This window comes from Mustela erminea, chromosome 3, assembly GCF_009829155.1.
Source record: "Mustela erminea isolate mMusErm1 chromosome 3, mMusErm1.Pri, whole genome shotgun sequence".
NCBI classification, from domain to species: Eukaryota; Metazoa; Chordata; class Mammalia; order Carnivora; family Mustelidae; genus Mustela; species Mustela erminea.
In genome coordinates this window covers 159,711,218-159,733,780 of record NC_045616.1, presented here as the reverse complement: position 1 = coordinate 159,733,780, position 22,563 = coordinate 159,711,218, and the positions used below count along the sequence as shown (strand labels likewise).

At 54.9% G+C, this 22,563-nt stretch overlaps 1 protein-coding gene across 2 annotated transcripts in view; it reads left to right on the top strand.

The window, feature by feature from the left end:
• Positions 1 to 204: 204 nt before the first annotated feature.
• Positions 205 to 22,563, top strand: part of UBE2QL1 (ubiquitin conjugating enzyme E2 Q family like 1) — a 35,204-nt gene continuing 12,845 nt past the window's right edge. The window contains exons 1-2 of one of the 2 annotated variants that reach the window (XM_032337814.1): positions 207 to 1,528; positions 2,275 to 16,068. In XM_032337814.1, the coding sequence (XP_032193705.1) occupies positions 740 to 1,528; positions 2,275 to 2,292 (807 nt within the window). In that variant the 5' untranslated portion in view covers positions 207 to 739 and the 3' untranslated portion in view covers positions 2,293 to 16,068. Of the gene's footprint in view, positions 1,529 to 2,274; positions 16,069 to 22,563 lie in introns of those variants that run through there. The other variant, XM_032337813.1, reaches the window with a different exon arrangement.

The following is a 22,563-nucleotide window of genomic DNA, read 5'->3' as shown; positions in this document are numbered from 1 at the left end:
CACTCCGCACCCCGCGCCCGGCCGGCCCGGCGCGCGCCGCTGTCTCCCCCCAGCGGCCGTGGCGTGTCGCCGCGGGAGCCGGGCGGCGGGCGGGCGGCGGGGGCGGCACGGCGCAGGCAAGCCCGCGGCTCCGCCCCGCGCCCCCCCTCCACGGCCGGCAGGGCCGCCCCCTCCGCGCCGCGCTCGGCTCAGACGGAGCAGCCGCCTCTGCAATGTCAGCAGCCGCAGCGGCGGCGACGCGAGCGGCAGCGGCTGGGGCCCCGCGGTAGCCGCCAGAGCGGCACGGCCCGGCCGGCGCGCACGGCGCGAGCCCGCGGCCACCTCGCTGCCTCCGGGGCGCTGCGGGCGGTTCTGCGCGCCCCGGCGCTGCGCTGGGACTCGAGGCCAGCCCGGCTGCGGCCGCGCACAAAGGACCGCGGACACCGGGCTCCGGGGGCTGCGCCCAGGGACCGGCCGGGAGACGACCAATCGCCCCGCGCCCGCCGCACGCCCGCCTTCGCCCGGCGGCGGGAGCCCGAGCCGGAGCGGGCCCCGTCATATGACAGCGGCGACACAGCGGCCGGCGAGCGCGCGTGCTGCCCACTCGGCTGCGCCACGGCCGCCGGCGCCGGGGGTGGCCCGCGCCGCGCCCCGCTGAGTGCTCGGCCGTCGCCGCCGCCGCCCCGCGTCCCCCGCGCCCCGGCTCTCGGGCACCGGGGGCAGGAGCCGAGGGGAGCCCCCCGCCGGCGCCGAGCCTAAAATGGCCACGCTGCTCCGCAAAATCGGGCTCATCCGCCTGCACAACCGGGACACCGAGGACCCCAAGCACCACCACAACCACCGCGGCGGCGGCGGCCAGCAGAGCGCGTCGCTGCGCGGCAAGGGCGGCGCCAAGAGCGGCGGCCACAAGCAGCAGCAGCAGCAGCAGCAGCACCCCCCCGGGGGCGCAGGCGACGCGAGCCCCGGGCCCGGCAAGGGCAAGGGCAAGCGCGCGGCGGAGCCGACCCCGCGCGACAAGCCGCCGCAGCCGGCCGCGGGGGCGGCGGGGGCGGCGGGCGCCGGGGGCCCCCGGGAGCGGGCGGCGGGCGCCAGGGCGGGGCCGGGCCCGGCGGCGGCGGCGGCGGTGGCTGCGGGCGGCAGCCTGGTCCCCGCGGCGCGCCAGCAGCACTGCACGCAGGTGCGCAGCCGGCGGCTCATGAAGGAGCTGCAGGACATCGCGCGCCTCAGCGACCGCTTCATCTCCGTGGAGCTGGTGGACGAGAGCCTCTTCGACTGGAACGTGAAGCTGCACCAGGTGGACAAGGACTCCGTGCTGTGGCAGGACATGAAGGAGACCAACACCGAGTTCATCCTGCTCAACCTCACCTTCCCCGACAACTTCCCCTTCTCGCCGCCCTTCATGCGGGTGCTCAGCCCGCGCCTGGAGAACGGCTACGTGCTGGACGGCGGCGCCATCTGCATGGAGCTGCTCACGCCGCGCGGCTGGTCCAGCGCCTACACCGTGGAGGCCGTCATGCGCCAGTTCGCCGCCAGCCTGGTCAAGGGCCAGGTAAGGCGCGCGGGCGCGCGGGGAGGGCAGGGGGCGCGGGGCGCCGCGCGGCCGCGGCGGGAACCAGGGGCCCGCCTCCGACGGGGCGACGCGCCGGGCGCCTCGGGCCCGCGCCCCGCAGCGCCGTCCTCCGGCCCCTACGGTCCCACCCGGTCCCGGGTCTCCGCGGCTTGTCGCCCGCGCTCCCTGCCTCGGCGACCGTGAGCTCACTGTCCGGCTTTTCCCCGGACCCTCCGCTGCCTTCCTCCCCTGTTCCTCGCGCGCCTGAGCCCTCGCCGTCTTCCCTCGCGCCCCATCCCGCCACCCTCTGTCCTTATGGCTTTCTCCACTGCCCACCCACCTCTGGCTCGCCCCCTTTGCCCTCCACCACATCCTCTGATTTCCCGCCCCCTCTCTCCCTTTCTTCCCTCCCCGCCCCCTTCATCTCCCTCTCCGTTCCCGTCCCGTCCCCATCCCCCCTCCCCCCTCACCGGCTTCTCCCCACTTCGGACCCCACCATCGCTTGGGGGTGGCACTTTACATGTACTCAGGATCTGAATGCCCAAGCGAGTTTATCACTCGCCCCCCTCCCCGCGCCTGCACACACACGCGCACACACACGCACACACACACACACACACACACACACACACACAGGAAGGTCTCCTCCCCAACATCTCCAGTGGGTGCTGTGCAGCTGGGGTGCTCTGTGGAGGCCTGGCCAGCTGCCGAATCTGCTCCCTCCTCTCCTGGCTCTTTCTGAGCAGCATCTAGGGCAAAGGTGAAAACTGTGCTCTTGAGAAATTTCGCGGGGAGAAGCTGAGGTGAGGAGGTGTGGTTTGCGTGGTTCCTTAAGTGACAAGGCCAGACTCTCAAGGAAACGCTTGGCACCTGCCCCCTTCCAGAACCATCACCTCCGTTCCGTTCTTTCTCAGATCTGTTTCTTCCCTGGGTTTCCTCGTAACTCCAGGAGTTTAATCCTTTATCAGGGCTTAAGATGTTTAACTAAGTGGTGAAATCTGGGCTGGGGGACAGGGAGCTGGATGCCAGAGTCTTCTGTGCCAGACGGCAGCTTTACCAAAAGAAATCCAGGGAACCCGAGCGCAAGGAATGAATGGGTCTTCTGAAATGTGTTCCCCCCTGGCTGCAGACAGGGGCATGACCGTTTTGTCTTTCCACACTTCTGTGCCCTTGATCATGCTCGAGCTGGTTGATATTTTCTCAAAATCAATAGCAAAGAGTTAATAAAATCATACTTTCATATGGGCAACTGTAGATTTATGGAGAATCATTGTTTTATTTAGCAGACCCTGAATGACCTCTCGATTAGATCATTCTGCAGCCTGCATATCAGAAGCATGAGTCCCCTGTCACCTGCCTGTGTCCCTTTTACTGCAGGGTCTCTCACACCGATCAAATCATGCTGGTTCTGCCAAGTTCACTGGAGGTGGAACCCCTGGGATTCCACTCAGATAGCATCCTAACGCCAGTGCAGGGTGCCAAGTAACTATCCTGCCAGCCTATCTTTTCTGGGATTTACACTCATTTCTTGAGTTAGGAAAGGGATGGATATGACAGCCCTGGAAAGACGTCTTTAACTGAGAGAGAGCTTTTTAATGCTTTATCGTGAGAACGTTCGTTCTGAATTCTTTCCGTTCAGTGCTGGATCTGATGTAAGGTGCCTGAAATTAAATACGAGCCACAGGAATGGGGGGGTCGCTTTATTTTTTGAACAGAATTTATACAAATGATGTGGGAAAATATTCTGAAACAAAAATGGCTTTGTTATCTGTTTCTTAAATCATTGCTGAACAGAATTCTTCGGAACAGTGTCTTACCTTCACTCATTCTCCACAGTGAGATGACTTTGGGGACCAGGGGGAGAGGAATGTCGTTTTGCCTTATAGAGCCACAGAATCATGACATTTTAGGTTAGGAGGAGATCCTAGAGGTCCCTTGGGTCACAGCCTGCATTTTGAAAGATATAGGAAAGTAAAGATTCCAAATGGGAAGTGAGGAAGTTTCTCAAAAAGAGATACATCTTTGAAATCACACGATTTCCCTGTGTAAATTAGTGCTACGCATGCACGCCTGTGCACTTCTCTTAAAATAAGCAGGTCCTTGGGTCCGTGGTCCTTTCCTGCATGACTGAAATTAAGAGTCTTGCACGCCAGTTGCAAGTTAGAGACTTCAGTGTTGAAAATAATTATCAACATTTTTACTTATTATTTTCAAAATATCACTCAATTGAACTCAGGGCCCTGCACCAAGCATGTTGTATTATCAGCCGGACTGTAAAAGATGTAACTGAAGGCAGGAACGCAGCAACTTATGAAAACACCAGTTCAGTTCCTTTGCATTTTCTGCGCCGACTTCAACACCCAGAAGACACAGGTGTGGGATACACACAACCTCTTCAGAATGCAGTGTGAGAATCAGAGAAGTGAAGTCATTACGCTTCAAGACTCTGTGCTCAAAAGGATTCTAAGAGTGTGTCCGGGACCTGAGCAGTTCCTTTTATGAAGTCCCTGCCTACAGACTGTGCAGTGCACATACTGTAGTTACCAAATTATTTCCGTAGTTAAAGGTAATGGGGTTTGGGAAAGGAATCAAAGTACCTGATTAGGTATTCAAAGAGAACCGGGACTGCTACCAAACCAATAATTAGTTTAAGAGAAAGAGTCATTCTCCTGTAGCTCAGTTCCTCCATCTGTTGGCTTTTCTTTTTTAGGATTCGTTTCTCTTAAGCAACAAAGTTAAAGGCTTGTTTTCCTCTTGCATAACTGCTCAGCTTAACTCTCTGAATTGAGGATATACTAAGTTCGTTTTGTTTCTATGCCTTCAGAGAAATCGCCAAATAATTTTAAAGGTTCCATTGGTAATATTGACAAAAGATTTGCTTAGCAGTTTTGTGCAGAAAATAAAAAGTTCGGGGTTATCATGCGATGTGCTAAGTTCAGTCATTTCATGAGACCCTCCCCTGCCTGGTTGGCTGTGCTGCCGTATGGACTGTGGTTGTTTTAAATGAAATTCCATTCGTTGCCTGTATGACGTATTCTATGTGCAGATAGCGACGCATCTGCCCTGCCTGTTACTGTCTATTACTAGCCCTTCTTTTGACTAAACGGAGACCTTTTAGGTAATTCTTTTGGTTTTCTGCAACTGAGTGAACAATTCCCATAATTTTAAAATGAACTGGTGAAAATGCTAAAACTGACATCCTTCATCGTTGACCAAACCAAAACAAGATCTATAGCTCGAGGGGAGGATTTCCGACATTTGGAAGCTGTAAAATGTTGGTGTGGAAAGTTAGGTCGGTTGCAGGGTGAGCCCAGGGTTTGCACCTAGTAGGCAGCCCCACGTGTGAACTCCATTTGCGGAGATTTCCGAGAACAGGGTCTAGAAGCCTGGGCTCAGGAGCGTCAACGTTGGAGGGGCCCAGCCCCTAGGAAGTGCAGGGGGGTTCACTGGCATATACACCGGGTTCGGAGCCTGGGATCAGGGAATGACAGCACAGAGACCCTCTGCTTGCAGTTATTCAAGCAGAAGGGTCCCCAAAAGCCGTTCAAGGGGGCTCCAACTCAGAGCTCCGTTTTCGCATCACTGTACCTCCTGAGTGTCCCCTTTTCAATTAGTTAGACGCTGCCAGGGGCAGGGAACCAGATGGCTCTTGAAAGACTGTTCCTCACTCCTCCTCTGCTTTCTCGGAGCCAAGCACACGACACAGGCCAGCAGGCAGACGCTCTGCTGCTGGTGGCGCCCTGCTCCAAGTCCAGTCCCTGCCAGCTAAGCGAGCCCCCAGGCTGCTTCGCCTGACTCGGTGCTCGTCTCTCGATGGTCTCTGTACAGGTGAGGGAACTGTAGCTCCACGGTCAGGCGAAATCGATACGTCTCGTTCTAATTCTAGCAGTGAGTGGCAAGGCTCTGGAACCCGAGCCACCGTCAGGAAGCCGGTCAGGCAGGGCAGGGCCAACCCGGGGGGCCACCTCAGCTGCTGGCTGTGCCCGGGTAGTGGTCCGCTCACTGGGACCCACACGAGAACCGTGCGTGTCTGCAGAGAGCTGATACCCGGCCGGGCGTCGGCAGAACAGTGAGAGCAGGTGACCTGAAGCATCTCAGATCTTAGCTTTTGAGCTCCAGACTGGTCAGCGGTTCCAGGACCGTCTGTTTGCCTCCTGGATCAGTCTCTGGGATCTCTAAATAAAGGAAGCTGGCAGGGTCAGAATGTGCTAGAAAAGGAACGGGCTCTGCATGCCAGCCATTTGACGATACGCCGCATCTCCTGAGCTCGACCTTAGGACTTAAAACCTCAGCATCATGCGTGCCTCCGAGAACCATGCTCACACACATGTGCACACACACACGAGGGCCGCCTTCTTCAGAACTTCTTCCAGAGGTCGAGGCCTAGGAACAGCGTTTTACTTCCGACTGGAACATCTGCAGGTGTCATCAGAAAAGGTGATGAAGGTCACCAGCCCTCTGGGTCCCAAAGTGGGTTGACTTCCAAGCTGTTACAACTGACACACGTTTTGTGTGAGACCCCTAGGGCTGCTGGGTGGCTTAAACAGCAGAAATGCGCCGTCTCACGGTTCGGTTCGGGAAGGCAGACGTCGGAAATCAGGTGTCAGCAGGGTGGGGCCCCGGTGAGGCTGCGCAGGGGAATCTGTCCGCGGGTGGCGCTCGGTGGCCGAGAGAAGGCTGTCGTCTTCTGTGTCTTCACGGGCTTGTCCCTCCGTGCATGTCTCTGTTCTCATTTCATGAGTACACCCGTCATATTGGATTAGGGCCTGCCCTAGCGATGTCAGCTTAACATGATTACCTCTGTAAAGACCCTGTCTCCCAATACAGTCACATTCCGAGGCGCGGGGGACGAGGACTCCCAATGCAGGGATGGGGGGGGGGGCTCACAGTGCAGCCCAGAACAAGCCCAAACAGGAATTCTGTAACTAATTCAACCTCATGTCTCTAGAGGCTTTTGCTGGTTCGCAAAGTGCCGTGAACACAGGACCACACTGCGGGAGGCCCGGAGGACCAGCCTGGAGCAGAGTTGGCAGCCCCTGGGGAGGGGAGCGGTTTGGGGGCAGGTGGGGCGTCAACACGGATAACCTGGCTGGGAGAGGGGAGGGTGAAACCATGAGTTCACCGAGGAGAATGCATTGGCGCGGAGATCTTATGAGTCACTCTGTCATCTTGTCCTGTGCCAAGTGTAGGTGACAGAGATAATTGCCCACCCAGGATGACTCTGCGGCTTGAACTGTTTGAAGAAAAAATAGCTTGTTCTGATATCAAGTAGGACGGGCAGGAGGACACAGGCAGGACTCTGTAACCTAAAAATAGTCCCATGCCAAGTTGGCGGGCTCCCATAGCTCGCTCCCCGGCGAGTGCTCACAGCCCGCGGCTGACGGCACAGTTAATAATAGTAGCGACTTACTTTACCCTGAGTCGTGGACTTTGGGAATCTGAATTTGCGAGACGAGAATGTCCCTGTATTTCTGTTTATTTTTCTGATTCAGATGAAGGGATGTGAGAGGTTTGTTCTTCTTACTAAGGGCCAGCATAGTTTTGGGGGGGCTTTTGTTAGTGGAAAATGCCAATAAGTAACAATAATTCAAAGTTTGTTTTAAAGCATGAGGCCCAGAGCGGAGAGTTCTGCCCGTTTTCTTCCTTAGGAACAAGCGGGTATGAATCCATGGTTAGAAGCAAGGTAGTGCCATTTGGGGGACAGCTCAGGAACCAGCAAAATAGCTTTCATGTGTGTTTTGTTTTATTTTGTTCTGCTTTTAAAGCAGCTACTAAAAAATAAAATAATAATTTTTAAAAAGCAGCTACTAATAGTGGGTTGTTGGAGCCACATTTCAGATCTGGTGGAAGTGAGATCTTTGCTGGGTTGACAAGGCAACAGGGAGAGACAGGGCGGGGTGCAGAAGGTGTAAGTCCTTCACTCTCTGCCAGTGGTCCTCAGCCGCCCAGTCAGTCAGATGCCCTGGGAGGGCTGAAATCATTCCAGTGCCTAGCCCGACCCTCAGGGAATCAAACTTCCTGGGTCTAGGATCAGGCCCAGGTAGAGGCTTGGAAAACTCCTGTGTGAGTCTAACATGTGGTGGGGGTTGAACGAGCCACCACGGACCGACATGTCCCCTTTCCATGTCCCTGTCCCCACCAGCGGCCACAATAGGACCTTCAGGTGGCGAGGACGGGACCGACCTCTCACCTTCCCTCCTGCTGCCTTGGCGGACTCACTGTCCTGGGTGAACCCTGCCAGAGCCCCCCGGAAGCCCTACTTTCGTAGACAAGCCATCCCAAAGCCACATCCTTCTTCCCTGGACCGGGGGGAGTGTGGCCTCGGAAGGACGTGTGCCCAGGAGAGCTCAGTGACCCTGAGACACAACGGGGAGGGCTCAGGAGCTCGGCCTACCTGGAGATAACTGGCAGTTAACTCACCGGTGCCTGTGGCACAGGTATTGAGTGCCTACTGACTACTCTGTACTAGACATTTACTGGACACACGGTGGCACCTATGACTCCCATGGAGTGCCACCGCGGAGAAGTAACCAGAGGGGACGACGAGAAACCCATTCATGTTCCTCTTCGGCATCCCAGGCCGCTTGCAGTCAGACCCGGCGTGGACAGGTGCCCGTTCATTGAGTGTCCGTGGACCTGACCACTGGCAGTGGCTCATGTGTGCCCTGGGGACTTGGGAGACGTGCGGTCCTGGGGTTAGCAGGGTTCAGACCTGCGTAATGTTTGCAGAGGGAGCCTTCAGGGTGGCCTGAGTTTCTGAATGTCACTGCGTCGCCAAGAAATGGGAAGATCGGGCATTCCCAAAACACACAGGGGAGTCGCCGTAATGGCAGAAACGTTTCCGGTGACCTCCAGGCTTTCCCACCTGCTGAGTCAGCAGACTACAGTAAGGGTGAGATGTTCGCCGATTCCGCCTCATCACGCGTCACTCGCCCTTTCGTTCCTTCCTCCCTTCCTTCGGCACCCGTGTACCAAGGGTCTGGCATGCCGTGGCTCCGCAGCCACGCTGCCCGGGGCACTCCCGTGACACCCCTTCACCATCCCGAGTGTCCTCTCTGGCCCCCCTCCTGGCTGGCTTCTTGCCACTTTGGTGAGGCCGGGGGGAGTACGTGGTGTAGGAGGACCCAGGACCCCAGACGGAGAACACAGAGGAGGAAGCCAATTTGGGACCCACCAGGTGGCAAAGGATTGGAAGTAGAGGGCAGGGCACGGCTGTGGGAGCCGAGGGAAGTGACCCGACGTGCCCCGTCCCCACCCGGCAGGACTGACAGGGCCAGGAAGCAGGAGGACTGAAGACTCCTCCCCTTGTGGTTTCCCGCCGGCCTTTCTTCTCCACCCGCCCTCCTGCCTCATTAGAAGCTCGCCATCGCCTGCCTGGACTCGGGCAATGCGCCGTGCGGTTTCTCTGTCTCCTTCCGTCTCTCTGCCGCCGTCGTCCTAACTCCTCCGAGACGCAGACCTGGCCCTCTCACATCCTTTATCCTGACCCTTACGGAGTACCCCATGAGCCCCCGCGCGCTGCCCATGCACAGCGGCCCTCCCCCGCCCGCCGTGGCCCCCGTGGAGGTCTGTCCTCCTCCAGCCCCCGCCCAGCCCTGGCTGGTCCTTTCTGTCCGTGCTCAGCTCACAAGCCAGCCCCTCCCTAATGTTCACGCGGTGAGGCCCAGCCATCCTTGAAGCCCCAGGTCCTCTACGAAAGGCCCTCTTCTGAACAACCTCGCATTTTCCAGAAGACACGCCTGGTCTTATCCTGCTAGATGCCATTGACCTATGCCAACTATATTGCCCCCCCATGGCACAACGCCCCACACACCGTGTGCGCTGAGTGAGTTGTTGGTCGTGCAAGGTGCTGATCTGAGCAGACACCCCATTCCCTTCCCTTTGTCCCTGCTGGCAGCAGAAGGCTGCCGCTCTGGGGCCAGTACTTAATGCAGACCGGCTGCCATGCAAAATGTTTTCTGTTGGCCATTGGAGTCAGTCCTTGCAATGGCCTGTGAGTCAAGTGCTGTCTTTATTGCCAGTTCACGGAGGAGAAAACAGGCTCGCTGAGGTTGAATCTGTGCCCCAGGCCGATGGCTTAGTGAAAAGCAACGCTCAGTCCTCATCAGGCCGTCTGGAGCTCGGGCCACCGTGTTTCCATGAGCTTCCATGGGCAAGGCGGGAGCCACCCAGCCAGAGCCCGTGCGGTCGGCTGCTCGTCGTAGGTCCCTGTGCACCTTCCAGATGTCTTTGCAGTGATACTTTGCTAGGTTTGGATCCACCAGGAAGGGATAACATACCCATTGAATCTACTGAATTATCTGTGGGCCCAAATAAGCTCATGGTACACATTGTGTGACCTAGAAGAACGGTTTACATCTTTCAGAACCGTAGGAGAAAAATAATTATTGTTGTTTTATTTCTTGTCTCCAGGAAAGGGAGAGGCATTTTAAAATTTCTGAAAAACTCAAGAAAGAAATGCTTTTTGAATATAATGGCTACATTGGTGAACCTACTCAGATTGAAGAAATTACTATTGTAAAAATAATTTCTGTAAGATAAATACTAATTCTCTGTCACAATATTTGGCAGGCAGTCCAGAGATTTTTTTTTTTTTAAATTAAAAGTTCTTTGATGAGAGAAATGAGGAAACACTATTTTAAAAGGGATTGGGTTACACTTTAAGTTGTAATGTACCCAACTCACTTGGGAATCAAAGGAAGAATTTACAGAAAAATAGTAAGGCAGTGCTTTCTGGCTTTTTTATTTTGAAAAGCAGACGTTTCCAAAAATCAGAATATGGAGTTATAGAATTGACTCTATATTGGTTCTGATAAAAAGCAGCCATTCTTATTTTATAAATTTGGACATGTTGTGCACTTAGTTATTAAAACAGTCATTTTTGCCTTGCTAACACATAGGAGTTAGCATAAATTTTGAGTGTCAGGCTAGATGCCCATTTTTGCTTCCCAGGAGACACCAGTCAGAAATTGGATGTAATGGTACAAAATAAGTATTAATTGCTGCAAGGATTAATCTGTGTTGAGGTGTTTCAGGATAATGACATACCCTACTTCACTCTGCTTCCCAGCCAGGGAAAAGTAGAAATAACATGGAGGAAACTTGGAATTGAATGTATTACAAGTTTCAGTTCATCGTAACTAGTTGAATATTATAAGACTTTAAAATGTAACTTTCAAAAGTCATCTAAGTACTAGAATCATATGCTTTCACCTCCCTCTGTGGACGGGGGCTGTTTCTCAGGGAAGCTGGCTCTTCAGCAGCTCGCTCCCACGCAGAGAGCACCCCCCTGGGGTCCGGGAGCCCCCAGAGTCCCACCTGGGGAGGGCAGAGCGACTGCGTTAGGGTCCTGGGGAAGTGCCCTCTGCCAGCCCGAAACCAGCACAGAGGAGCCCCCCAGAATGGGCCCAGCGGCCCCACCCCTCCCAGAACCGCTCATTTCTTCTTGGATCACTCGCACAACGTACACTGTGAAACTTCATCGTCTCAGCTCCCGGGAGACCGTTTCTCTAAAGGTAGGATCCAGCCATGAAGTCGTATGAAGCTTAAAGAAAATCATCGTAAACTAAACGGATCTAATAAAAAGAGAGTTTGAAATCCGCTGGATGGAATTAGGGTGATTTTTTTCAAGTAATTTTGTTGAAAAGGGGATCCTGGCCTCGGTGTTCTCGTGGTCCGGAGAGATAAAGGTCATTGCTGGTTGTTCCCCCACATGCGTCCGAGAGGAACCGGAGAACTCAGAGCCCCTTCTTGCCACCTGGAGGAGCGCGTGCCCTTGGGCATGGGGGGGGGGGCCGTGGACCCCTCCTCGGAATAATTTCATTTTAAACGCACAGAATAAAATTCACAGAATTTCAAAGGAAATCAATTATGTCGAAACACATGTATCACCTTTTTAAAAGTGTTGGACTAAAATAGGAAATTAAGAAGTGCATCTTTATTAACGTATTTAGTGTTGAGATCCGAAGACGGATCTGACAGCTTCTCTAATTGGACGTAGTAAATGGCCTTTCAAGTTGTCTGCACCAACTAGAATGTGATTTTTTTTTTAAATCTGTTTTTCTGTTGGTGACAAAGTCAAGGCATTGCTCACAAGGCTGCAGCTTGTTACCTTCAGTCATAATTCAGTGAAGTGCTGGCTTGTAGTGAGGAGGTAGTGAAAACAAAGTCATGTTTTCCATCCAAGTTTACGTGGCCCCAGGTGAAGAAGTCCAGAGAGCAAGTGGCTCTCAGTGTCCGCGGTTGTCTTGGGAAAGCTCGGAAAGGTTATCCAGCTTCCGGCCAGAACCCTGGGCTTGGGGTTGAAGGTCCGGCGTATATGTCCTTTCCACCAGCACCCTGCTGGGTGGACCGGGGTTAAAACCATGGACAGCAAGGCCAGCACAGGGCGCCCACACCGTCTCTCCTCTCCGGCCTGCTTTGCTGCTGGGCAGCTAGCCACCTCCTCAAGCCTCAGGCACCTCCCCTGAAGATGAGACGTGTAACCCCATTTCCCAGGTGAATCGTGATCCCCAAGGACGTGATGTACAGAAGCACCACACACGGAGGAGGCGATCAGCGGCTACTCCTTCTTTCTCAGAAGGCGAATACGTAGTGAAATAAACACACAAGAGACGTTTATCCAAGACCCAGACCTGGACTCACATTCGAATCCCATACACACAGGGATCTGCTTTCGTAACTGTTAGCATTTCCGGGCAAACGCGACATCCAGTTGGCTCAAATTGTTTCACCCACGATCTTACAAACAATCACAAAAATCTCAGGATAGCCTGCCACCGCCGTCCACTGCGGGCTCTTGTCCTGGCGTCTGTTGGTTTCCATCCTCGAGTCATCGTCTCTGCCAGGAGCTGATTCCTGATCATAACTGTGACCGTGTATTGTCCCACCACAATCCGAGGGCTGCTGACTTTGCTCTCTAAGGATTCCATGTGTTAGCAGTGTCTTTAAATTAGCTTAATTTTCTGGGCTGTGGCTAAGTCACAAAGTTACACTCGAGAACGTTATTTAATCCCTTTCTTCCACCGTATCTCGTGCACACCACGTGCTTTTGTTAGCCGTTAAAGTATTGAGATGCGACCTTCATTATGGAACATGATAGCCGCTGGACCACTTGGGTTACATTTTGTTTCAAGAGGAAGACCTGGCTCGGAAGTGAAATTTGAAATTGTGTAAAATGCTCTGGATGCCAGCAGTGGCCACAGATCAGCGGGATCGCCTCTGATCAGTGCACAGAGAAGTTCACTGTGGTCAGGCTTCCTTTGCCTTTCTGAAATACCTTCAGGAATGGCCTTTCCCTTAGTGGAATTTGAGGGAAATCTAATTGAAATGTTCAGCCCACAGGATTTGCATTTGCTCCGAAACATCCGGGAGCGGATATGTGACACTGTGACGGTCGGAGGCGAATCAGCCGCAAACACTGGTGTCTGCCTCATTCTTGCAGCTCAGTTAGGGCCCTGAGTGTTGGCCCCAAAACCAGGGTCATCTTCCTGCCTCGGACAGGAGAGGACCCGGATGTCACCAGCATCCTTGCGACCCCTCGGACTCCGGGGTTTAGGAGCAGCATCGTCACAAGGAGAGGGGAAGGTGTGCAGCGTGCCGGTCCCCCAGGATTTAGGCACTGTTTCTGTTGTACTCTTGATGGTTTTCCCGTAGTTGAGCCACACTGATATCTGAAACCCAGCCTCTGACGTTGTTAGAGCTGTGAGTGTTCTCCCCACTGGGTTTCTCAGCCTGCTGCCCACATCGATCTAAGAGGGGGTGTTCTCTTGCACGTGAATCTGTAGTATGGAAATCAGTGGATGGGCTTCGGCGAGTGTGAACCATCTTCAGCATCACAGCTGGCAAACAGAGACAGTTCTACCCACCATGGCTCAGACCGATTTCTCACATTTCTATGTATTTCTTTTTCTCTCCCATCATCACCTCTTTTGGTTGAGATCATGTCAGTGGCCCAATCCTAAGAAAACTAGAAAAGGACCTCAGCCTGCACCTTGGGGCTGACCACACACCCGTGTGTGTCTTGGTGGCTTGCTGGTCTCCGAATCAGAGAAGCCACAGAGCTCTCCCGGCCTCGCTGGAAGGTCGAGCCCAACAGGCTGTGTGCCCACAGTTACTCAACATTTGAGGGTTTTGCCCTTGACGGGGCTGTAAGCTGCATGAGAGCAGGAGATATATTTATCCTCTAAGCCCTGTGGAAAAAGGGACAGAGGGCACCACTTCGAAACTGGGTCTCGCTCAGCACCTGGCTAGGAAAGACAGTCACACCTGGGTGTGGGAGGAGGTGTACAAAGGATGCAGACATCTCTAAGAGGCAGGAGTGCAGGGGAAAGGTGCGAGGGTTCTGCCAGCCGGTGCCGGCCAGGGCAGTGTCTGGGGTAGTCCTGCAGGAGCAAGACAGACCGCCATCCCAGAGCATTGTGGGCACTCAGCTCTCCCATATCCAGAGCATCTCCGCGGGCATGGCTTTCTGGAGGTCCAAGACAGGGACAGATTCTGGCATGAGGAAGATGACAGGCGGGCAGCCAGGAGGGGCCAGGCAAGGGCCTGTGTTCTCGAGCTCTCGCTGGTAACGTGCTTGAGCAGGACCACCGCTTCTCAAGCAGGACCTGGGGACTTAGAATTCCAAGGTGCGTCTTCTCCCGTCTCTGCAGTGGAACTTGGTCTCATCCCTGTGACACCGTCAAGTAGGAGTTGTCAGAGACCCAAGTCCGAGAGACCTCTCATTCGCGAGAAGGCGGTCCTCCGTGAAGGTCTGGGCAGGAGCAGCTGGCGACGGACCCCAGGAAGAAAGCGCTGCCTTCATTCCGCGCGTCAGGACAGAAGGGGCTTCATCCGAAATCCCCGCCGGGCCGCCCCCACAGGTTCAATGCAAGCTTCCGCTCCGTGCTGTGGAATTAAGTTGCCCCCGAGTGTTCGGGGAAGTGGGAAGATCTCCGCAGGAGGGAGAGGCCGCTGACATTTCCGGCTCCTAAATCTACCGGGAAAGGCTCTTATTTTACAGTGTGTTTGGCCTCGCGAGGAAGGGGGCCGTGACGCTAACGGGTCTGCGGAGTCAGGCGGGGTTTGAGAGAGAGGCAAGGAGGGAGACCTCCGGCAGTCGTCTTTCCTTTCAGAATATTCTAGAAGGTATCGCTCAGGTTGGATAAATGAAACCTTTAAAATCTATCTTGCAAACCTTACACGTGCACATATGTTCAACGTCTCACATGGTAACCTGAGGGAAGCCTGAGGGAAGAATGCGGCTTGGGATTGTCTGCGGAGACAGGAAAGGACCCCTGGATGAAGAGGAGTGTGGTGTCTGCTGGGCAGGGTGCCTGGGGCAGGACCCCTTCCAGAGTTTGTTGGCTGGTGGTGTGACCACGACCCCCTCCCACACTCCATGGGCTTCGGCCCCCGGCGGGCCACAAGGGACCAGGAGCTGAGCCTTGAGCCAAAGATTTCCCAAAGCCCAAGCTTAAGCTTAACATTTGTGTTGACTTTCAGCTGAAGGCTTTTTCCAGAATATTCTAAGGGGTGTGTGTGTGTATAATTTGTAGAATCACATCGTTAAACAGGGCTGGGAAACTAAGCGAAGCGAACACACTCACCTGTAAATGAGGATTTCACTGATGGTGACTGAGCTGTGATAACATTGGCATTTCTTTGCCATTTAAATATAATTCTGCAAGAGATTTAAAATCCTGCACCAGAGAAAATTCCAAAATCCCGAGGTGAGAGCAGTGAGTTGTTATCCCATCAATGGCAAAGACATGAGAATAGCCCCCGTCCGTTGCGGTGGAACTTCCAGCATGAGTATCTTCTGTCTGCTTGCCTGCCTGTCTGTCTGTCTGTACGGCAGCTGTCGTCAGAAGCAGCTGACGGCAGTAACGCCTGCTTCCTTGCTCAGACTCTGTCCACACAGTCGTACTGGAATCCCAGAGCAAGGTGAAATAGCAGCGAAACCGAGATTATGGCTAAAGAAAAGTGAGTATTTTAAGCTCATAACAGAAAACCAGGAAATCGGCAACATGGAACTTACAAATTGCTGTCCCAGGACCCGGTGTTCTCAGCCTTGACCTCCACCGCCCTGAAAGAGGAGAGATGCTGCGGAGCCTCAGGGGGGAGGAGGGGTTCCTGCACTCCCCCTGCCACCAGCACTCTGGGGGCGCCCTGAGGTGCTTCTCCTGGCCCCCCACCTCCACTCCCCCAGGACCCAGGACCCAGCAGCTCCAAGTCCGGGTGAGCAGGGAGGCCACGGCTGGAGGACAGGAGTCAGGCCCCGTCCTGCTTGGGGACCAGCGCGGGAACCCAGGACCCGTCTCCCCAGCAGCTCCCTTGTACCGCGTGACGCCCACTCGGACTTTCCAAGTTAACCCCCATCAGGCTTCAGTGAAAATGGAAATTGGACTCATCATTTTCCCAACTTCAGACTCTGATCTTCCTCCTGTGCAGACAAGTGTCGAACCCCACCCCTGCACTGACCACCTTCCCACTCACTACCCGCTGTGGCCCTCTGCCGTTCAGGCCCGGGGGTAGCCTTCCCTCAGCCTCCCCCAGCCTCCCTCGGCCTCCCCCACCCTCCCCTCAGCCCCCCGCCCTCTCCCCTGCTCCCTCCCCACCTGCGCAGCCCTCTGAAGAGGGACTGGGACAGGGAGACCCAGCTCAGTGCCCCAGCAGTGGGTCTGCCTGTCCCTTCAGCTCCGCACGCCCTCCTCACCCTCTGGAACCAGAGTCCACGTGGCACGCACCGGAGGACTCAGTGAGCTGCCCCGGGGAGGAATTTGGCTTCCCCTTTAGCACCCCAAGGCTAAGTCTCCTGTTGGAATCCCAGCATCCATGCAGGCCCATCTCCGCCTCACACCCTCCCTGCTGCCTCTGCCCCGCGGGTGCCCGGGCTCCCGCTGAGTGCTCCCGTGTCCCTGCGCAAACCCCAGAGCCTTCTGCCCCTGCCTGCTGGCCACATGCGTCCTCCAGCAAGCCCCGCCATGCCTCCCAGCCTACAGAACTGGATGCCCCCCCCCCGCAAGGGAGAACCTCCCCCTGTGGGGAGCACTACACAGAGCCCAGGGAGACGGCCCAGCCCTGCCGCTGGTGGTCCCTCCACAGCGACCGTAGAGAGACTGAGGTCATGGCCTTCAGGTACTGCAGGATCGTGACTCATCAAAGGAAGATTACTGGTGGTGAGCGGACTGTAATTGCAGTGTTGGGAAGGTGGACAGTTTTAGCAACAAAATGATACTCGATCCAAAGACGTTCGCTCGTTGACACCAAGTACCAAAATAACCTTGGCCCCAGCCCCGTGTGCGTCCCACGTGGCCTGAGTTTTCTCTTCTTCTCTCAACACCGAGTTTACTGGTCATGGTGTTTCCAGAAACGAGAATTGGCTTTAGTGTTTTTGTTTTGAATCACGTGACCTTGAAATGTCATCCCCGGAGGCGGACGCCTGACGGAGGGCAGGGTGTGGGCTGGGGGAGAGTGAGGGACCCCGCTCCCCAGCCGGCCCGTCCGTCCTGGGGCGGCGGCGGTTCCTTCCCTCCAGCAGTTTCAGCGCGAGCGGTGGGGGTTGAAGAACTTGTGGGCAAACCTCTGTTCCTTCCCTTCTTCCTGGCCTCGTCCTGACTGGAGGTTTCCGCGCCTCTGTGCACTTCCATTCCGTCCCTCTCTCTGCCTCCCTGCCTCCTTCCCGCCCTCTCCCCCTCCCTCATTCCCTCCCCACCCCCCCCCCCCCACGTCTCTCCCACCCTCCCTGTCCCTTCCTCCTCCCTCTCTTCAGCCACGACCTTTCTGGTTGGAGCCTGTAGTAGCTGTTCTATTACTGAAGGCCGCTGGCGTCACAGGGTACCACAGACAGGTGGCTTAAGCAACAGACATTTACTTCCGCACAGATCTGGAGGCTGGAAGTCGGAGACGGAGGTGTGGGCAAGGGTGGTTTCCCCGGACGCCTCCCGCGTGACTGCCGGTGCCCTCTTCTCCCCTAGTCTTCACCTGGGCGTCCCTCTTTGTCTTTGTCCTGATCTCCTCTAGAAGGACACCTGTCAGATTGGCCCGGGACCCCTCCCTACCTTGGCTTCGTTTTACCTTACTCACCCGTGGGAAGATGCTGTCTCCAAATGCAGTTAGATTCCAAAGCCCGGAGGGTTAGGACATCAACATATAAGTGTTGAGGACCCAACTGAACCCAGGGCAGAGGCTTTCCTTCAAAGCACAGGGGAGTGTCCACTAGGGCTGTGAGCTTGGAGTCTCACCTCCCTGTTACCAGGGGCCCCGCTACTGAGGCCACTCGGCCTCAGGGGTCTCCCATGGGACAGCTGGGCTCCGCGGGGCTCCTGTGACCACACATTCCTCGGCACGAGCTCCAGCTTTTCCAGAGCGCTTTAATTTTCTGGGTTTTCCCAGAATGTCTCCCCTTTCTACTTTTTCCTGATCATCGTGATTGCCTTTATTATTTTTTGAACCTAAGCAGGCTCCACGCCCAGCATGGAACCCAACACAGGGCTTGAACTCATGACCCCGAGGTCAAGACCTGAGCTGAGATCCAGCGACTGCACCACCAGCAGCCCCTTCATTACCTTTCTTTTTCCAGACTTTCCTTCTCCTTCCCACCTGTGCGGGTTCTTCTCCCTGTGCTTTTATGGGGGGAAGGGACCCCATCCAACATCTGGGGCACTGCCCCAGCCGCCCACTCCTGCCGGCCCTATTCGTTTGGCCCCATTTCACTGTTCCACAGTCCCCGTAGCCGACTCACCCCTGCTCCCTGCCACTCCCCCCGTGTCCCCTGTTCTCACCTCTCTCTCCAGACCTCACTGTCTCAACAAGCCCGTCATCGCTGGACTGTCCCCTCTCCTGAGGCTCCTCTCTGGCTCGTGTTTCTGTGTTCCACTTAACCCCAGCGTCTGTGTCTGCCTCGGGGAAGCCTGGTCTGCTCAGTCCTGGGGGCAGGTGGCCCAGAGAGGGGCCTCCCCAGCACACGTGTCCGTCTGGGGCTGCAGGGAAAGAGGATGTTGGGCAAAGAAGAAGATGTGGAGCGTGGCAGGGTGTGCAGATAATTCGGAAGGACCGGAAGGTTGATGGTTATTTCCAACACCAGCGAGAGTCGGCGATCCAGGAATTCCATAGTAGTGGACGGCAGAAGGTCAGACGTAGAGAGATGTTTTAACCAATTGGTTTTTCTGCTGAAACCTCCAAGTGGCTGCATTCTTCAATCAGAACTTGCTTTTATCATTTCAGAGGTCCCCATCAAACCCTGACATAGGATGCTTTCTGAAAACCCTCAGTCCCATTTTTACAGTAATTTTACTCATTCAAATTACAGTTGCATCAGAAAATGACTCTTAATTGTTACTTTCATCGATCGGCTGGTTTTGGTGACCACCATGTCCAACGCAGAGGTTTGGGGCGGGCACTTTGCACATTGCATGCTTTCCTATTTTATTCAAACTAAAATATGCCCAAATCTCTCCACTGGCCTGCCGCCGAGACCCCCGAACAGGCAGGGATCCCCCTCCTGGAGGACGCCCCAGCAGAGCTAACAGAACTGATACGCAGAGACGTGGGCCCCTCCCCCAGCTTCCTTGGACTGCTGTGGACCTACAGCCCACCCTGAACACCCCCCCCCCGGCTAGTATTCCCAGAGCTTTGGACTCTGGAGCGAGCAGACGGGCTCCATCCCAGCCCTGAGGGAGGGCAACAGGCGGTTGGAGCCTTCCCTGCCCCTCCTCAGTCCCGAGCACCTGATTTCCGTGTCCAGACTTACATCTGGCATAAGACACACGGCATCACCCCCACACCCGGCCGAGGGGCCCCGATCCCACGGGTCCCACGAACAGAGAGTTTTTCCACAAATGTCGCAAACATCGGAGAACCCAGCAAAATATCAAAACACTGGGTCCCTATTATATATAATCCAAGGCTTTCATTAAATATAAAGGCCTATTAAAGTGTGTAGTTTTCTTATTCCAACAGTATACACTTAGATGATCACATTTGAATTTCAGGATGACACCCCTGACTTTCACAATATCCTAATTAAAATGGTCTGTAGGGTTTGTTTCTCCCCCACATGCATTTAACCAAACAAAGCAATTAAGTGAAAAAGAAACTGATTTTCTCTGTTTCTGTTGACTTTGATCTGCCTTCTCGGTGATCGTGGTTTCTTAGGGCAGTGGACGGCCCCAGCGCAGTCCAGTTTCCCAGCTTTACTCCCCCGGGTCAGCTGCCCTCCTGCAATGGACGTGAAAACAAGAGACGTCGTAGGCAGAGAGTCAGGCCAGGCCCTGCATTGGTCAGTGGCCGTCGGGGTTCATGAGCGCCGGTGACAAGCCACCAGCTCTCTCGGGCGGGGGCTGAGTTGCAGGCCGGTTGCTGTGTCCCAGCTTCGAGTCCAGTTACCGGAAGGTCCTTCTGAGAAGGGGGATGGGCCTGAGACAGGATGACACCTGGATGGGCCCCTCGGAACACGGGCCCTTCCCCAAGGGCTTTCTGGAAACAGGCCTTCTCCATCTCCAGATGCTCCAGTCGACTCAGGGCGCGTGAGGAGCGACGTCTGGACTCTCAGAGCCTCCGTCGTCATCACCACCGTCTTCGCCGTCATCATCTTCACCGCGATTTGGGATTCTCGCCGTTCGCCGCTCCCAGTTTCATGAAGGGGTCAGAAGAAGCGCAGACTGAGTAAGAACGCACGACAGTGTTTCACGTCCGTGCTAGCTTCTGGAGCTCTTCGGAGATTTTCTGAGTACAGACATGCCTACTTTACAAAATGCGCGCAGTACCAGCAGTTACAAAGTGAGGGACGGGAAGCTCTGCGATCCGGCTGGCCAGAAATAAGCCTGAGGACGGTCGTCGACCCCGTTTCCTCATCTGCTCTCTGGGGAGGGCCCCGGCCGCCCTCCGGCTCCTGATTCCAGAACTGCCGCCACCCGCCTCCTTGTGGCCTTCCTAGGAACACACGTGCAGACTTTGCTGGGAGCGGGGCCCAAGCGAGACTCGCTGGCATCAGGCCTGTGCGTGCTGACCTTCTCGAGGGATGGCCAGAATCTTCCAGAATGGCTTCCCTGGCCAGTCCACACGCTTCCTCAGAAAGCCTCAGTGTTACCTTCCATCCTGAGTCTTGCCCTTGACAGCGAGCAAGTGGTATCTTATCTCTGTTCTAAAGTTCTCTGATCACCGGTCAGCTCGGACGTTAAACCCTGCTCTTACCAGCTGTTCTCAGTCTTTTCTCTGAATGGCCTGTTCCTATTTTCTCCCCAATTTTCTTTGGGTTTTCTGGTTATCTGGCTTTTTCTTAGAATTCTCTGTTTGCCAGATATAGTTTCTTGTTTGGGTTTTACATGTTGTAAGTATTTTCTTCCAACATATGCATTTTCTCTCTGTTGTTCTGTCTCATCTTTTACTGGGAAAAAAAAAAACAAAAAACCCTCTACTTCTGAGCTTGCCCCTTTCTCCATCTTTCCATGGTAAAAGCTACATGTGAAGACCATTACCTCACAAGATTTGCCCTTCTATTTTCTTCCACTGGCTTTGTAAACTTGCCTTTGCATTTAAACTTAGCCCATTGTCTTCCCCACACGCTGTTAGGCAGAAGTCCAACTTCCTTCCCCTACGTGAAGTGAGCATGGTTCCCCAGCCTTGTCTTCTGGCCCACCTGGCCCTTTTCCACTGCCTTTTATTTTATTAATTTTATTTTCTTTTTTGCCATTTTTATCCTGTGACAAGTCCCCATGTAAATATGACTCCTTTAACTGCATGCTCCTGGACACATACAGTTCTGCCTTTAGGAACAGCCGCCCCGTCTAACATCAAGTAGACAAGACCCCTTCTTTGCTCTTCTTTGCTTTTTGTGAATCATGAAAGTCCCATGTAAGTTTTTTCAATGACGAGTTTTGCATGTAGTGGTGATTTACTTCCTGCCGCAGAGCACCCCCTGAAATCCAGCAGGACCAATGAACACATACTTCCTGCACACGGTCTGATGTGGCTTGGGGCCCCTTTCCACCTTGTGGCTTCTCCACCTGGAGCACGTGGCCCCGGAGCTCACAGGGACAGGGCACGAGAACGGGCCAGCACCTCCGCTCCTCACGGCCCCCACCCGGAAGGACGTGCATCACCTCCGCCTCAGCCCACTGGCCAGCAGTGGCCACAAGCTGGGCTCCCACTGGCGGGAGCTGGGAAGCACATGGCGCTTTGTAAAGCATTAACCTGCCCAGCACGTGCAGTTCTTCAGAATGGCCATGTCTCAGACTCAGCAAGTTGTGCCCCTTAAATACGTGCAGCTTTCTGTATGTCAGTCATACCTCAGTAAGTGGTTAAAAAAAAAATAGCGAAAGCTTTAGGATTTTCGGTGTAGCAGTTGTACCGTAGACCAGTAATGAGGTGGCCAAAACCCTCCATCCCGGTGCCACAGAAAACCTCTCAGTGTCGCGACAAGCAGACAGACAAAACCAGAGCAAAACCATTGTTTTTGCCGGTTCAGATATGAAGGCGGAAGAAGTTTGATTTCTGTGTATTTGGATCTTTACACAAGCCAACATAAGTATGAGATAACAAAGCGGGAAGATTCGTTCGAGAAACTGTCCTTCGCCATTGAAAACATCACTGCAGGATCTGCCTGGGGCCAGCTGTTGTCTCGGGGAACAGGTGTTTGGGTGGTTTGCTCCCAACTCCCCTGGCATCTTGTTAGCCGGCCCCGTGACCGGCCCCCACAGACGTTTTGACGGCAAACATGACCGCATTGAGGGAGATGTTTTCAGTAAACAGGAGAGATTGACTTGGAAATTCCGGCTTGCTGAACATGTTCGCTTATCCATGACACTCACTGCAAAGTTGGGCTGGACGTTGAGTGCGGGCAGAAGTTTCTAGCCTGGTAGCGCCAGGGGACACGGGGTCCTAACGGCCACCGCCCACGGCCACCATCTGTGGGGGCACCTGTCCAGCGTGGAGCACCGGTTCTTAGGCTCTTTGGAACGACAAGGGCAGGCCGGGAGCGGGTGGTCGGAACGCGGCAGTCTGCGTGTGGCTGGGAGGCCCGGAGAGGCTGGGATATCCGGGCTTTCACAGAG